General features: G+C 48.3%; 1 protein-coding gene across 1 annotated transcript in view; it reads right to left on the reverse strand.

Annotated features, from left to right (window-relative positions):
- Positions 1-1,731: 1,731 nt before the first annotated feature.
- Positions 1,732-18,024, reverse strand: part of afap1l2 (actin filament associated protein 1-like 2) — a 59,868-nt gene continuing 43,575 nt past the window's right edge. Inside the window, exons 5-19 of the mRNA XM_080021751.1 lie at positions 14,241-14,352; positions 12,097-12,308; positions 11,666-11,845; positions 11,061-11,147; positions 10,769-10,853; positions 10,097-10,201; positions 8,874-9,085; positions 7,140-7,285; positions 6,668-6,782; positions 6,142-6,363; positions 4,453-4,774; positions 3,819-3,992; positions 3,448-3,635; positions 2,709-2,864; positions 1,732-2,443 (exon numbers count right to left, since the gene is read on the reverse strand). Coding sequence (XP_079877877.1) covers positions 2,417-2,443; positions 2,709-2,864; positions 3,448-3,635; positions 3,819-3,992; positions 4,453-4,774; positions 6,142-6,363; positions 6,668-6,782; positions 7,140-7,285; positions 8,874-9,085; positions 10,097-10,201; positions 10,769-10,853; positions 11,061-11,147; positions 11,666-11,845; positions 12,097-12,308; positions 14,241-14,352 — 2,343 coding nt within the window. The 3' untranslated portion in view covers positions 1,732-2,416. The remainder of the gene's footprint in view (positions 2,444-2,708; positions 2,865-3,447; positions 3,636-3,818; positions 3,993-4,452; positions 4,775-6,141; positions 6,364-6,667; positions 6,783-7,139; positions 7,286-8,873; positions 9,086-10,096; positions 10,202-10,768; positions 10,854-11,060; positions 11,148-11,665; positions 11,846-12,096; positions 12,309-14,240; positions 14,353-18,024) is intronic.

The following is an 18,024-nucleotide window of genomic DNA, read 5'->3' on the forward strand; positions in this document are numbered from 1 at the left end:
GACCGCTCCCGCCCCCCCCCCGAACAGACTGTCACACAGCTGCTTAGGAGGCCTTTAACCTGCACATAACAAACACATGCACAGGTACAAGCGCCGTCAAATACGTGATCAAACCAATAATATAAATACGGTGAGCGGTGGTTTCCGCTGGTCACCCTGAGGTTGCCGCATCGTCGGACGAGTGCTACTCGTCCTGATGCCGTCACCAGGCGCCTCCACGTACAGTATGTGAGTGGAACCTGACTGGGGTGGCACTTGTGGGATTTTGTTCATTTTGAACCGTGGATACAACAGCGATATCACAAAAGCGGTGCTGTTGTGCCGTACACCAGCACTCCACCGCCTGTTGCTGTGGTGAGTGTTTCTGCGTCGCGTTTTGAGGCTTTTTTTCTTGTTAATGTCTATTCCTGAGTAAATGTTAGTCCTCCATCCGTGACAGTCTGCGGAGAAAAGTTGGGAGCAATCCCATCATTTCATGACGGCATAAATTACTAGAAGCTCAAGTTCTTTACACTGAAATTCTCCCATTTCTGCACAGTCCTCATCCACTTTATTAACTTTCAGTGATTAGTCGTTTACTCTGTATTTATTTTTGCTCAGACATCTTACAGCTATAGCCGTCTTTTTCTTATGGGTTTTTAATGTTGCCACAGCTGCCTTTTTGTCGGTAAAGGAAGAAATTATTCTGGAAAAGAACGAGCTCTGTCAGCGACGGGTCCTTTTCTTCCGAACAGCTGTCTTCTTTACAAATATAAAAACTGTATTTCAAAAATAAATTATGAATTCTTACTTTAGATCAGTGGATATCATTTTTATCTTGGCATTACATGTGGTGTTTGCCTTTTGCAGGAAGAGGTAAGTAAATAGCCTTTGAAAGGGACGTGAGATCATGGGCTCCCATTAGGGGACTTTTAAAGTGGTAATCCATACGATTATTTTGTTGAAAAGTCTCATATTTATCAGGATATCTCATGGGAGCAGGCTGTGATCTCGCAAGAAGACGGAAGTGAGTACAGATCCAACATGGTGGCACCGTCCGTACTGACTATAACAGACAATGCGCTCCAACTCAGAAAGACATATTTGATATGTAATTTATTTTTATTTTTTTCTTACTCTGGCACTTTATAAGAAACAGCATTTCAACGTATTTGAGTTCTGCACGTGCTCCTTTATATGCCCTTTCCATTGTTGGTGGCGGGGTCCGCCTTTCCCGACACAGAAGCCTCGGAAGAGAAATGCGGCTGGCGTGCCTTTCTGTGGCCAGCGAAAACTGACGATGTGGTGAAACGTCCCCACCACCTCACGTTCTTATGGAATTCTGGGTGTAATCCACCCAACAGGGACAATCTCATGGACTCGCACTGTAAGTTATCCGAGGAAGCTTCCGCAAAGGTTTCACAAGAGCTTTTGGGCAAGAAGTGGCAGGATCACCGTCTGGCTCCACCTGTGGACCTGGGTCTGCTCTGAAAGTGGCATGTGGTGACCTGAACCAAACCTTTGGTTGCGGGAGGAAGGGGACGCTGTGTCTGCCGTCTTCTAGTGAGGAAGACGTCTATGATCCTGGCTGCCGAATGAACTGGCCCGAGAAATGACCCCCCCGATTAGCCTGCTTTGACCGGGACGGACACTGAAACATCTGGCAACTGAACATTTGACATTCCCGGGATGACTCATGCCTGCGCAGTTCGGATAATCCCCCCCCCCCCCCCCCCCTTTGCAACAGACTGGAGACACTGAGTAGTAGCAGCAGCAGGAGGCACGAGAGATTAACAAGCGACAGATTCTGGGGTTAAACTCCATTTACTGAAACGTCTCGTCACTGGAGAATTTGCTCAAAGCCGGAAAGACGTACAGTACATGTGATTGGTCTACATGGGATCACGCCTGAGCTGCCGTCAGTAATATGTCTTTTTTTTTTTTTATTTGAATAAAAAGTGCATTTTTAGCTAGCAATACAACAAGTCAGAAGACGGAACAATAATGGTGTGAATATATTTACATCTTGGCTGCCAGCATATATGAACCAAGCTACAATCTAGACTGGACTGAGGGTTATCTGACAGGCTGGTTTTGGGTCTCGTACTCGATGGTGGTCACTGCTTTCATATACATTCCATGTGTGCATCATTTATCCAACAGTTACTACAAGACCAGAATGCAACGACATCAAGTTCCTTTTGCAAAGGGAGGGAAATGCATGGTAAAAAAATCTAAAATTGTCCAGTAGCGTTTGTCAGTCAGGACTGAGGACACAATGTGGTTTGGCTCGCTGCTTGTTGACAGGAAGGTCCAGGGCAGGTCTGGTTCTCGTCGCGTCCAGACAGACGGGCGCGGTCCCGGTTAAACCTCCTGGACGGAGGGAGCGCTGTCCGTTAGGCGTGCGCGGGGGGGGGGGGGGATTCCAACGGTGCTTTTAAGAGGTGGATTTCTTCTCCCACTCCTGGAAAAGGGGAAAAAAACAAAACTTTGAGGCGCTTTAACATGGTTTGACTTGTAGCCTGTGATTTAAATCACAGTGCACTCGCAAACAGGAAGCTTAACTTTTTTTTTTTTCCCGAAACCCATCTCAGAAGGCTGCTGGACGACTACAGTGCGCTTGTTCAGCAGCCCTGCAGACGGGGGAAGTTCTTGCTTTTGTGTTTTAGGGTTGTTGGGAGTCTTTTAAATTGAGGGAGGGGGGGGCCGTGGCGTCCGTCCCTTCTCACCTTGGCCTTCTGCAGGACGTTGCCCTTGCTGGTGGCCATGATGGAGGCGGGTCTGTTCTTCAGCGCGGTGGCCGAGTTGACGGGGGAGGGCGGCTCTCCGCCGCCGGGGGGCTGAGACGGGGGCGTCGGGCAGGGCGGCGCTGACGGCGCTTTAGGCTGCGGGGCAAAAAGAAACGTGGACGACAACTGAGATTTCAAGCGGTGGATTTGTTTGAGGAGTAAAGCAGTGGGATTCTAGAGTCAATAAGCAAGGAACGTAATCTCACGCTTGGGAAAGCTGGGGAGTGTTTGAGGAAAAGCTGTTTGACTGAAGTTTGCTCCAGATGATCGGTCTCTTGCGTCATTTGGCAAAATCTCAAACGTGAGCGGTTCCTTCGTGGGTCGGAGGTTTATTTCTTTGACTAACCCCTCAAAGTGCCGCTAGCTCTGATCTTTCCGCCATGAAAGGGGGGGCGGCTCATTCCGCTGTTTCCCCCCCCCCCCAAGACCATTAAGTCTGGCTGTAAACTTTGGAAAACACTACTCTAGCATTGCGTGGGATACTGTAGTTGAATTTTGCCAGATTATTACTAATTCTACATCCAGGGAGGAAAAGATGACTTTGGAGAGGAACAGTTAGTCAGTGCTGGTTTATGGATTGCAGGGAATCCGGCGCAGATCCCTGATCTGTACCGGTTTTTAATTGGCGCGTTTAGTATCGTGAGGTCGCTGCCACGGAGGCCTGAACCAGCCTACTGACCGTGGGCGCGTCCTGGAGGCTGCTGTCCAACGTGGTGCCAAGGGTGAAGGGCCCCGCCTCCACCTTCCGCAGGCTTTCCTTCACCTCCACCAGTCGCAGCTCCACCTCCACCCGCCGCTGCTCCGCCTCCCGGCACGCCTCCTCCTTCTGCTTCAAGGTGGCTTCCAGGGAGGCCTTCTGCCTCGGGTCTGAGCAGAGGGAGCGGCCACGTGAAGCAATATTTCCTTCTCCCCACCTCCACCCTTCTCCCAGGTTCCCACCTCCTTCTCCTATCCCCTCCATCCGGCTACCCACATCCCTCTCCTGTACCCTCCGCCCCTACCTCTCCTCTACCCTCTAAGGAACTTAGAATCCATGATCTCCATCCCTACCTTGGCAGGTGTTGAGCTCCTCCCTGGACTCCCGTCTCTCCTTCTTCAGGTTCCCCAGGCTGCTCCTCACCTCCTCCCGCTCCTTCTCCAGACGATCCCGCTCGTCGGTGTAGCGCCTCACGTCAGCCTCCGTGCGGTTCTTACCCAGTTTCACCTCGACCGCGCCACAGCAACCTGGAAATTCAGATGTGCGGATGAGAAATGAAATCAAAACAAATAAACCCTGATCTAAGAGACTCATCCCAGTGTCACGAGGAATCTTTAAAAAAAAATTGTTGTTGTTTACTGAACTGTGCGCTATTACTACACCTTGAAAGAGCAGCTAGATGATGTCTAAACATTTCTTGGTTGAGACGATAGCGAAAATTAATTTTGATAAACGCTCAAGGTTACTGCAAGACAGACTGCTCTGACACAAAATTGGTATTTAAAGTGAGTTATCAAATAATGCTGTCATCACATTCAATAACAGTACATTTTATTTTATATTGACAATTTGAACACCATTTAAAAGTGTTATACTCTTATTCATTGTACTCCAATCCAACTGTATTTATGAATGGCCCTTTGACCTCACGGTGCTGTAGGAACGAAGGATTTTAGAGGACAAATACCCACGAGGAGTCTCCCTCACCTGTGGACTGGGTCCTGGTCTTGTCTCCGCCCATGGAGCTCCTGCCCCGCGGCGCCTGGGGGCTGTGGGGGGAGGGGCTCGCAGGACGAGGGGCCTTTTGGGCCACTGCCCGCGACCCAGGCGGGTTCAGCGACGGAGGACCGGCCTTGTTCACGGGTTCCTGGGTCTGGGTGGAGACCTTTGGGGTCTGGACGGGGCCGGGGCTCGAGACAGAGGGTTGGTCCTGGGGGCTCGGTTCCGGTGGACTGGTGGCGGGCGGAGTCGGACCGGTGCCGTTCATCGTATGTGTCGGCTCTGGCTCAGGACGGAAACTAGAATCCAGCTGGAAGTGAAGGAGGAAATATACACTATACTGAACACTTGTCACCTGCTTTGAGAAGTGTCTTAGTTGCGTTTCACGCAGATGTGTTTCGGACGTAAATGCTTCAGACGTCCATGCACACAGACCGTCCATCTACTGGTAATAGCATTCCACAGATTATTATAAACAGTCGTTTTTAACAATTGAAGCGTTGACTATAATAACTTGTACTTGTAGAGGGCTTAACAAGATAAATTGAAAGGATGAAGGGGCCGCCGCAAAGAATAGAAGTTCATATGAAGGACCAGTCAGAATGCCTTCATGTGGGAATGTTAAAACAACATCGGTCTTCCCTTTTTACCCCCAAGAGTGAAGGCAACCAGCTGCAGGCAACGTTACGCTGTGGGTGTACTGTGGAAATTGCAAAAACTAAATAAATGTGATATTAATGTTGCTTAAATTGTGAAGCTCAGTCTTTATACTGTACAGTGGAAACCTGATCTCGATAAGCAGACGATTACAACCCAATTCCTTTCTCTTTATTTCCCATGCAGATTACCATCTGATGGTATCAATGGCTCTGCTGAGCCTGACACAGGGATTGTTTTGTTTCGTTCAATCAGGGAAACGGAGGAAAATAAATACGTCCAAAAAAAAATCTACGCCACTGCTTTACAGCACACCTGCCTGTTTTACAAATGATCAGTGTTAAACACATTTATTAGTTTAATTTAAAGGAAATCCTGACCCGCACCCGCGTAGCACCACCACCACTGTGACAGGTTACCTACCGCGAGGCACAGTGTCATGGGAGTAAATTTAAAAAATATATATTCCATATGTTGGCATGTTTGAAAAGACCAAAAATGAACACTGCAAGCAGCCTTCTTGATTCCTATAGGCAAATTATTAACAGCAATTGTATAGGAATGATTCCATCCTGAGCTTTTAGATCACAGTATGTTGTATTGCTCCCAAACCGTGCATTCTATCCGGTTTTGCAGTTTCATTGACTCTTTTGGCTTCACCTGCGCAAACGTAAGAGACTAGAAACATCAAGTTGCGTCGCTTCCCACTGACCCTCTGTTGTGCTACGGTCGTACTGCGGCAATTACAAAAAGTATTTCTAAATAAAATGTGATATTACTGTTGATCAAGACACATACTTCAACGTTTGCCCATAGGAGGGCATTGAAGCGCAGTGCAAAGCTGCAGCAGAGCGTTACGTTGCTCAACAATAAAACATTCAGCGAGGTTGTTGCCATGAAAGGTTATAAAAGATGGAAACCAACATTTTAAGACCTGGGTTGAAATACCTCCTCTAACACCAGCTAAGGCCCTGCAGCCACCTCGCGGGCCCAAACCAGCGTCAGAGCTCGCTTCCTCACCTCTCCTGTGTGACCCGAGGGCTCGTGCTGCTGCTCCGTGGCGCACACCTCCCTGGGCACGGGGGCTTTGCTGGTGTGCAGGAAGGAGCGCACGGGGGTGAGGTCCAGGTAGACCCTGCTGTCCGGACTCTCCGGCTCCTTCTGGTCCTCCGAGCTGCGCTCCGCCGTCTCCTGGGCGCCGGCGCTCCCCTCGCCGTCCAGCGGGACGTTCTCCTCCACGTCCTGACGGAGCAAGAGGACAAGGGACCCTTTAATATTTCATTTAGTGAGCGATGTCCCCCATCGCAAATTTACAATCTGTCTCGCGATATGATGATACAAGACGTGCGATCAGACTATTATTAATCGGCCTTAACTCTATGAAGTTACCTGAATCAGACAATTATCAGATTTGCTTAGAATTACCGCCGATACCGCAAGACGAGAACAAAACTGACTGAATAAAGAAAGCAGGCATTATGAACACATACTTTATGTTCTTGGAGAGAATATGGCGATGCTATGTTTTGGGATAAAACATCGGTACCTCTTGATCAGCTCCTATCGACGCCACGTCGTCGTACAGGTCGTCCGGAAGCTGCGGGACGGAGGGCAGGCTGTCGATGTAGGCGTTGGGCTCCGAGAACCTCCTCTGCATCAAGCTGCACGCGCAACATTTCGCTTTTTGAGATTTTTGTCCAAATGCGGCTTACACAAACACACAGCGACACGGACAGACATCCCTTCAGTTTTTTCTTTTCGCAAATTCCATATACGCACACAAAGAAAACACCTGCATTCACCAAACACAGACAATAAATCGTGTCACAGCTCACGTAAAGACGGAACCCCGACCTGTTCCTGTTACAACTCATGGAAGACTTTTCTGAGGCTGAAACAGTCGTCGCGGCTAAAGCTGAAAAATCGACTTATTGTAAATCTGTTTGGGTAAAAGGCGTCCGCCACGCGACACAGCAGGTGTGATGTAACGCAAGGTCGAGTCACGTCAATCTTCTCACTATAGCGAGGTCTTGGCTGCGTTGACGATGCTGGAGATCCTCTCGGAGTTGACGTAGTCGTAGATCAGCTCCTCCGGGTCCGTCTTCGTCCCCGTCTGGGAGAGGAGGAGACCCAGCCAGTGACCCATCACTGCTGAGGTCTTGGCCTGATGGGGGGGAAGGAGGAGGAGGAGGAGGATGAGGAGAGGGAGGGACGAAGGGTAAGTGAGCAGACGACAAAAGTCAATCTCATTTGACATCCATCCGCATACAGTTCATTCATCCTGGCGCCACACAGACGGACTTCATCCAAACCACCAGCAGGGGGCATCGTTGCTGAGGTTTTCTCCTCTGGACTCCTTTCCGAGCGAATCGTTTCCTTGTTTCTGCAGAATGTTTATCTGGGTACTTATTTAAAATTTTGATTTGAGTTCAGTTCAGTTCGGGGAATTGTGAATGAGACGTTTGTGAAAGGCTCCGTACGAGACGAGGGAGAACTTCACTGGCAGCGGCTCAGGATGTGACGGGTGGTTGGTACCGAACAGAACAGGGTGGAGAGACCCCGAAATGTCAGTGCATCCCCGCCCATCGCACACACACACACACACAGACTAAGTAGTTTTTGTGTTGTGTAAGTTTACAGTATTAATAGGAAACACTAACATGCAGTTTTTGTGTTACACTTAATCTTTATTCTGGAAAACAGCGACGCATCCTATAAGTGGTTCCACAATCTGTTCAATAGAAGTGTGTGTTTCTGTGTGTGTGTGTGTGTATGTCAGCGTTTAATCATTACTGCTGTTGAAGCCTAACATTGTTTTCTTTGGCTTATTCATTTTAATGTCTGGTCGCAGTCAAAGTTGTAGATAAAACTAAAATGTATTTAAGTAATAAGCAGGAGCTGGTACAAGGTCAACAAGTTGGGATTTTCGGTTTTGGTGATTTCTTCATTATTTCTCCATTATTCCAAAATCTACTCGAGATTTGTTGGAATTTCCTTGAATGCGATTCGGGATCAGGGCATGATTACTACAGATGCTGAAGGATGCAAAATTAAGTCAAATTAAGAAGATATTCTAGGTTAAATTAAGCAATTTTCATCTAAAAATGTCACTTTAATAGTTATAGGTATGATGTACTTTGCTCTTAAAGTTATGAACGTTGACCTTGCTTGGTTGGTTTAATGTTGAAACATCTGTCAATCGTGAAAAAAAAATCTAATAAATAAACTCATACAATATAAATTTCATAATATGACATGTGGCACTTTTGGAAACAGGTTAAAAGGACTGTGTCCCTCTCCGTCCCATCCATTCACCCACTGGATTTATCCAATAAATCTTCAATAAATGTTTCGTCATCTCCCACAACCTTTGCATATCCTTCTTTTTTCATATTCCACCTCCTCGCATGCTGCTTGTCTGTTGCACTCATTTTTTACCTTCGTCTTTTGTTTTATTTTCATGTAGATCGTTTGATGTAAATGTCATTTTCGTAAGTTTTGCTTTACTTCATTTCGACTTTTTTTTCTTCTACCGTTTGTTCCGTACGTACTGAGAGTCACTGAAAAGGGTCAAATGAATCTGAAGTTGTTTCATGAGATTAAAAAAAAAAAAACAGTTCAAATACAAAAAGGCTCCATTATGATATGTGAACTTTTTCATATTGAGCTGCAGTAAAAACACAATCCCGTCCGGAATCCAGGAGGGATCCGAGCGTCCCTCCACGGGTCACTATTCGGCCAGCTCCACCCACCTCCAGCACGGCGAGCTGCTCCCCATCCAGGTGGATCCTGAAGGAGTACAGGTGGTCCGGGCTGGGGTCCGGCTCCACCCTGCAGCCCCCCAGCGCCACGGCCGGCTGGCTCACCTTGGACTTCCCCTTGTCCAGGTAGAAGCAGAGGTGGCCGTCCCGGATCTGACACCAGCGACTCCTCCACTGGCTGTTCACCAGCACGTTGAGGTAGCCTGGCGGGGGGTGAGGGGGGTGGAGAGGGGTGGGGATGGGATGGGGGAGAAGGAGGGAGAGAGAGAGAGGAAGGTGGGAGGGAGGTAGAGAAAGAGTGGGTGGAGAGTTCAGGATGCAGGCAGGTGGAGAGGGAGGTGTGGAGTTACTTTATATGATGCTGTTCTACTAATTCTAACATTATTTGATGAGATTATTTACTTGATCATTTTTACTACATGAAATATTATTATTGTTGTTATTATTATTATTATTATTGGGCTAAAAGTATCTGAGACGCACAGACATGGTTGAGGCCACGTGAGAACCGGGACGTTTCAGACGTCCTGTCATTCGAGTTCGATCACTATCATCTACATCCGGAGCAGAAATGAGTGGAAAAACTCTCCTAATTTGGTTGGTTTCAGGAGCCGGGCGCTTTGTGACATTGACGTCGTCTTCGTCGTCCCAAGTCCAAGCACCGTATCCCGGCGCTCGTTCGCCGCCGGCCACTTGCGACTACGACGTCCAGACGGACAGCTCGAGCCGGCGCTGCGTTTAAAGGAAACTCGCAAAACTGTAACTCGCAAAACATGGGACACGAACAGCCCGCCGTGTGGCAGCAGCGCCCGCACTCTCCCCGCACCAATTTGAACTCGACCTCGCACTCCACCCAACCCGAGTGCGGCCCCATCCCCCGCAAAGAGGAGGGCGGTTAAAGAAAGAATCGGTTCCAAACGTCCCCTCATGTTATCGCAGCGCACAGATTTGGGAACCTCAGAACCCTGTAATACGTCCCTAACATAACTGCAGCTATATTTATTATTATTGAAATTATCACTATTACTACAAATATATAATTATTATAAAACAGCAGCGAATGGGATTTTGCCGTCAATGTTTAGAGAAAGTGAATCATGCAACACACATAATATTTCTCATATTTTCATCACGCTGGGTCCGAGAGGAAGATACAGCGTCGACCCCCTGCTTCGCTCAGGGTCAAAGGTCAGGGCGGTGCACCTCTCCCTCACCAGACGTGTCGACGCTTTTCTCTGGGCTCTCTAACGACGACATCTTCTTCTTCCCGATGTTCATCAGGTTGCTGAACTTGAGGCCCGCGCCATATTTCTTCTTCACTGCGGAGGAAGGCGAGAGCGTTCAAAAGGTGTTCGTCACTTTCAGACCGGCCCCGGTGTGTGGCTCGCCTTTGCCGTTTTGATGAGAAATGATTCCATTTATTTTAACGGTTACCATTCCACATTTGCATTCAAAGGTTGATGTAACAATCGTTTCCCAGCCACTATAACCACTGAACGCACGTTTCATTTATGTCATCATTTTGGTTAAATCCGCATTACCAAAAATATGATTTTCATTTTCAGTAGGTGTAGATTTCGGCACTTCAGGTACTAACGCCCTGATTGGTCAAGGATATTATGAATTGCGGCTGTTGAGAGTCCAGATATCTAGCCTGGTTTCTATTGCTTTGTACTGGGGACCTAGCGTCAGCAAGGGAACATAGTTAACATTGCGTCTCCATGGCAACGCCTGCTTCCGTCCGTCAATCTAAGTGACGGTGAACGGACGGGAAGGCCTACGTCCCATTTTCTCCCCCATGCATCCCCAACACATAAAAATGAAACAAGACATCGTTCTGACTCATGTCATTCACACTGGAAGTGAGGAGATTTCTGGGATCTCACCGTCTTTGGTGTCGGGCGTGTCGGCGTGGCTGTCGGTGCTGCTGCCGCTCTCCGACGCCACCGAGTGCCTCTCGCTCAGCTCCCCCTGGGGTTCACACCGAGCGGTCAGAAGCGACTCGACACAGCGCCCAAAAACATCCCCCTAAACAACCTGCACCGGGGATCAGCTACTGACAGGCGGTGGGATCGGCCGTGTACGGACGTCCAGACGCCAATACCAGCGAGGGGAAAGTGCCGGTGATGGATGTATTCATCGGTAGTTTTTGGGAATACTCGGATGGGGTGAGCCTACCTTGGTGCAGATGAGCCTGGCGGCGTCCGAGCCGCCGTGCTGAGGCTCGCAGCTCTCTGCCGGTCGGGGACTGATCTCCTGAATCACCTGCGAGGGTGGAAACGGTTTACACCAAAAATATCAGTTCGATATTTTTGGTGTAAAAGAGGCAAATCCCTGCGTTTGGCGTAAAGGAGTCGCCGTGTGATTACAATAAACCGTGGTGTAACTCCGGTGATCTTTTTCTAATTCTCATACTTTCAATAAATCTCTTTCTATACGTATATGTGAATTGTGTGTATTTTTTGTTCACACTTTGCAAACAGTACATAAAGGACGTTCTGAACACGTCATTCATGGAAAATGGTAAATTTCCAGTTCAGCAAACGACTCGCTGTCGCACTGGGAATAAAATAAAATAAATGATGGCATTTTCCCCCGACACAATAACATTTTTGTAACGCGAAACCCAAACGCAGTTCATCCGACAGCCACTAGGAGGATCATCCGACTGTGCGGCAGCGCGTTTTCAGATTCGACGCGAAGCCGGCGTTGGCCTCCAACCCTATCGGCCTAATGGGGTTGGGGCGGTTGGGGCCTTATGGGGGCGGGCGGAGCGTCCTCACCCTCAGCCACTGCTCCGTCTGCTCCCTGCTCTGCAGCCCCAGCACGATGGCCTCCCCGCCCAGGGGGACGATCTTCAGCTTGTGCTCCTTCCTCTTGGGCTGCTTCTCCTTGTAGACCACGCTGCAGCCCAGCAGGCTGACGTCCAGCAGGGGGGTCTGCTCCTTGGAGCTCTTATAGCACTGGAAACCACGAGAGCCGGCTCGGATTTACCTTCACCGTCACTGGCTCCAAATCATCACATCGCTTATTATCTTTTCATCACATGAGGAACATCCGACTAAAATGTCTGATCTAAGTAATTCCACTACACAGTGGATGGCAAAAACACGGTAACTAGTTCCTCGTTATTCTATGTTCTTCTAGTATGATACTGAACATTTGATTTATTTTTTCTTGTAGATAATTCATTGCAAACGTATTCGCCGCCCACCATCAGCCGCTGGTCCCTGATGACGCAGAGCTGCTTCGCCCACTGGCCGAGCCACTTCTTCCTCCACAGGAAGGCGCAGATCCGCGCGTCCTTCATCAGCTCGATGGACGCCTCGGTGGACGGCCACTGGTGCTGCGCCGACGAGCACTTCCCCCGGGACGCCTCCTCCTCGTCGTACGACTCGTAGGAGCTGGACACCGCCTCGCCGTCGTCTGCGGGCGGAGGTCACGGGAGAGAAGAGGGGAACGTGAGCACGGGGGGCATGGGCCAGAGGTTGTCACTCGTCGTGGGAGACGTTCATCAGCCGGGTTTTGTTTGTTTTGCGCGCATTTGCGTGGGCGCAGTATGATTACAATAATTCCGAGTTGGGTTTTTCTTTGGTTCTTCAAATTCATCATTTTCAAATATTGATTTCAGATCAAATTTGCATTTTTTTTTTTTTTTTTCCCCCTACAGGAACGAATGAAAAAGGAAAATGCAAGAGACGAATAACCAACATACTGTTTGTACCGTACCTACATACATAGAGTTCATATGTTCACCTGGGTTTGTTGCCAAACTGTTTTGGGCCCCGTAGGTCCAACAACACATGATTGATGTTTGTTATCAGAATTTAAAAAAAATGATATGTACAAAATTTGATTTTAGACCCTTTAGTTGTATTAAAGACCTTCAATAAATTTCTGCTAAATTGATTTAATACTTTTTCAGACTTTTTAAATGACCAAAAAATATCAGACAGACACACACACACACACACACACACACGTTAGTACCCCTGGTGATAACAGCATAGACGCCGCTGTCAGAGCTCGTTAGTCGCGTCCGGGAGACGCCGTCCTGCTCTGCGGCGCGCCAGAGCGGGAGACGGAAGGAAGAGAAGAAGAAAGAAAGAAAGAAAGAAAGGTGTTAAATGAAGGAAGCCGAGCGGCCGCACTGACGGGGAGGCTAAAGATCGGGATCCGTGTGCGAGCAGAACAGGCCCCCGAGGCGGAACAGGGACGACTGAGGAGCCCACAGATTAACTTTCCCCTTCGTACCGACGACGCCTCTGCTGTGGTCAGAGGCTTCTGAAGACAGAACCAGAGAAAGGGGGAAGAGAAGACGGGAGAAGAGAAGAGAAGGAACAAGGCAGAGAAGCACCTATTACCATTTGGTAAAAACGATTGAGTTGCTGTGGGTGTGCTTCACCGCATCATCACACACAACCTGAGGAGACGCTTTGTAAATATCAACCCAATCTTTACAGAAAGACATGATAATGATTCTGACATTTATTCAGATTAATGATTTGAAAATGTTCTTGAAAATTTCGATTTTTAAAAATCCAACAGACGAATAACCAACATACGTACAAACACTGAATAATCTTTTGTTTTGGGGGGGGGTTTACTGCATATGAGGACCCAACTCCTGAATACACACCAATATTGTGGGGTGGGGCCGTTTCGCCGACCACCCGCCACCCAAGAGGCGTGTTGAGGGACCTCCGGCACAGAGACACATGAGACGGGGTTGTAGACGCCAGTAAGCGAGGTGGAATAAGCCCAGGAGCAGGTCATGACAGGGCTCCTCTCCTGGGTGTGTGTGGGGACGGGGGTTTCACCTGTCGCTCCTTAGACCAACCAACGAGCAACAGCCAGGCAGCCACTCTGATCCTGGGTCCCCGACGCCCTAGACCCAGGACAGGTGTGGCTGCTCAAACCACACCATCCCCACACCACCGTGGACATTGTGAATTATTAGGACAAATTTTGTGTCCCCGTAAGGCGGACTGTGTGGAAACAGTTATCGGCCTGTAACTAATGTGTGTCGTTTCCACTCTATATGGGGACTCAGCACATGAATACACACCAACATTGTGGGAACATTTTGAATCATGAATACAAGTATGTGAATTGTGTGTGTGTGTGTGTGTACGTTGGTTTTTACTGTATATGGGGACTCAACACCTGAATACACACCAACATTGTGGGGACATCTTGAATGAAGAGGGCCAATCAGATCCCCATAAATCACACAACATGGAGAAATTTATCAGACTGTAACTAGTGTGTGTGTGTGTGGTGTGTGTGTGTGTGTGTGTGTGTGTGTGTGTGTGTGTGTGTGTGTGTGTGCGCGTGCGGGCTGGATGGAGGTTTTACCGTTGACCGTCTCCTCGTAGGGCTGAGCCTCCTCATAGTATCCCTCCCCAGAGTCCATGCAGGCCGGGAGCGGAGCTGGAGGCAGAGGGAAGGGCTCCCTGCCCATCACACCCTGGGAGGGAGAGAGAGAGAGAGAGAGATTCTCATGACCCTTAAATGAATAAGGTGTGTGAGTAATCGATCCTTCCTTCCCTTTGCATATCTTCCATTTTCCAGCGTAACCTGGGATCCCTCAGGTACAGGAGGAGGTGGAGCTGGGCGTATACAGCACCATGTCCCATCATATAGCCTGATATGACATTCAATATCATCTGGGATTTTGCTTATCGTCATATCGCGATAGTTAAACGTCGTCTATAACAGTAAAACAACGCAATTCTCTGATCTTCACGGATGTTCCAGGTGTAATATCTCATGAAAGCACCGAGTCATACCCGACATATCCTCACATTATCGCCATCGAGGTGTTCTTCATCAAATACTGCAATATTTAATTTTGTCCATGGTATTGCCCAGTCCCAGTCGATGGACCGGTTCCAAAGTTCACACTGGAGTTGTGAGAAAACGCTCCTTCCCACACACACACACACACACACACAGACACACACACCTGTCCTCACCTGAACCCCAACGAAATATCACACCAGCATTGACTCATCCTAAAATGGAGTGTTAGAACACACACACACACACACACACACACACACACACACACACACACACACACACACACACACACACACACACACACACACACACACACACACACACACACACACACACACACACCCCCCTTCCTCCAGGCTACACAGTGTTAATGCAGATATCAGTCAGAATATGAAGGGGATTCCTGATGTAACCAATCCTGGCCTGACTTCACCCCATGCACCATGAGGTCTCCACATGTGTTTGCCTTTAGGAAAGAGTGTGTGTGTAGCGGTGTGTAGCGGGGTGTGTGTGTGTGTGTGTGTGTGTGTGTGTGTGTGTGGTCGTTTCTGTGTGTGTGTGTGGTTATCTGTGTATGTGTCTGTCCATTTTCTCATGCATGCATGGATATGTTTGAGTGTTTAGTTGATAGTTAAATATTACAACATAACATTTTACTTCTGAACTTAAAAAAAATAATAATAATAATAATAATAATAATAATTCTCGGCCTTCTTTGGTCATAAAAATGTACGAGCGTCCCCTCCCCGTCAGGTGGAGGTGTGTGTACGGTGGCCGACCGCGTCGTCAAGGCTTCGAGTCCGACGACGCCAAGGGCCCACGTCCATTGGCCCGAAAGAAAAAGATGAAGCGGGAACAGTTGAAACGAGAGCCCAACGCGGCGAAACAACAGCCACATGAACCAACTCTCCGGACAGATTTGTGACATCACACTGCTGCGTCAACTCCTCCCCTTAAGTCGCGAAAAAGTCTGAATACTCTCCCATTGTTTTTCCCCCTCTTCTTCCAAGCATCTGTTCGGTGTAATAATCAAGACATTTCACGTCATCGTCCCCCTCAACTCGTTTTGACCCCGAGCCGTGGCCGTCACCTATAAACCCCCCAAAAAATGAAAAATTTCCCAGATTTGACACGATATCCTGTGTTTTGTCAGTGGCCGCACTCGTGACGCTGCTACGCTGCTGTTCTGGTGGTGAATCAGCGGACAAGTCACGCCAGGCGGCGACGCGTTTTTCGTCAAAACTCAAAACTCGTGATTAGTTCTGGTTATCCCAAATGCAGTAAAAGAGGAACGCAGCCGCTTGGGTTCCCGTTCACGCGGCCGGCCTTTCCGCGGGGCGGCGGCGCGATCGGATGATCATCTCGACAAAGCACGACTTCAAATCCACCATCTTCAATCTCACTCATCTTTCTGAGCGATCGGCTTCCAAAACACAGGGAAGCCCCCCCCCCCCCCGGTTTTGGGGGCTGTATTCCCACCGTATCTCGTTGGTAAAACACATTTCCCGTAACGCGCAGCAGATGGTTAGGGCTATGATAATATATGATGTCATGTTATAATCAGTCGTGCAGTCACGGTGACACGCCTTGTGAGAGCCATTATCCTACAGTACGTGCCACTAAATGCATGGGTTTGGAAAAGAAACGTGATTTGTGGGGAATGGAGCAGACGTGCACCGACACGGTCCACGGCGCTGCGTTCGGGGACTTTCGCTCTTTTCTTTCTTTCTTTTTTTTTTTTTTTTTAGGCCCGTCGGGCGTCGCCTGTGATTTCTGCGTCTTATTGAGTCGGAGCAGAGAAAAAACACGACTCGAGGGGATGAAAAGATGAATAGAAGCGGTCGGAGGAACCGCGTCCTCGGTGGGAATTTCCTCAAAGCCACCCGTGAGTTTACCAAAAGGTTGGGGGGGGGGGACTGGGTGAAGGAGTCGTCCGGTCACTCATCCACCCGCTCCCCCGGCCACTCACCCGCCTCCTCAAAACTCAACGTACCATCACCATTGGATCCGCCGATCACACCCGGGTCGGGGCGTTTACGCGCCGCGATAAATGGAACGATTGAGGAGAAGTCCGGGATAATCAGTTTACACCACAGCTGCAATGGTGGCAATATTGCCTTCACCCGCTTGTTCAAGTTGCAGGTGATAGTTTAGGCTTATCATAGTGCATGTACAGTAAACGCACTGAATGAACCGCGTAGCAGCTATTTCCAATGACATCTAGGCGGGGGTTTCTCAAAGTCTGGGCCGCAGCCCACAGGTGGGTCGCGGGAGTCTGAGCGGGACGCCATGTCACGTTGCAGAATTTCTCATTTTATTTTTATTTTATTTTCATGATTTCCATCCACAATAAACCGTTTCTTAGCAAACACTCCCTATGTCCTGGAAATGGTTGGCCTACCTATCCCAGCAACAATATCAGTGTTTGATACAGAAACCACTGTGAAAAACTGTTTTAGAAATATTAATTCACGCACAAATTTGCTCACAGTATTGCCGTGAATCCATGGGAACGCGGTTTACTCACAGGCACAAAAAGGTTCTAATCTAATATCATCTCATCTAGATTAGGCTCACTGTTAATTGGGTCACGATGGTTTGTCTTTTTTTTTTTTTTTTTTTTTTTTTTTATATAAAAGCGCCCCCGATATCAACCATCTCAAGCAGTAAATACATTGGGGTGAAATCCCAGTGGCGCCCCCTGGGGGGTGACCTGAGCTGTTGCCCACAGCCTCCACTGGTCAGGCATTTCAACTGTGTTCCCCATGAAAAAGTTTGACTTGCATGGTTGAACCCGCAGACAGAGCAGAGCACTGAAACTACAAAATAAAAGCTGAAAATAAAATAATAAAAATTTAATAATAATAATGTTCTACAATTGTTATCATGATATTTGTTCTGGGTTTTTGTTTTTTTCCTGAAAATTGCCACCCTTGTTTCATTGCCCAGCCTCCCGTTTTTTTTTATATATATATATATATATATATATATATATATATATATTTGGTTGAAATATCAATTTTTGTGGTCGTGCACGTCGCTCTCGGACGGGTGATGTGAGGCCAGAGGCGCAGGGTTCCAGGGATGACCACACGGTGCTTACAGTCAGCGGCGGAAGAAAAACAAGCACGAGGAGCGCTCTATGGGAAAGGCACCCGCGCACACACACACACACACACACACACACACGCGCACACACACACACACACACACACACAGCTTCTGAGAGTCGAGGCATCTGTTATTAATTAAACAGGCAGGAATTCCAGGGAAGCATCCCCCCCGAACACACACACACACACACACACACACACACACACACACACACACACACACA

This window comes from Zeus faber (assembly GCF_960531495.2).
Source record: "Zeus faber genome assembly, chromosome: 20".
Classification (NCBI taxonomy): Eukaryota; Metazoa; Chordata; class Actinopteri; order Zeiformes; family Zeidae; genus Zeus; species Zeus faber.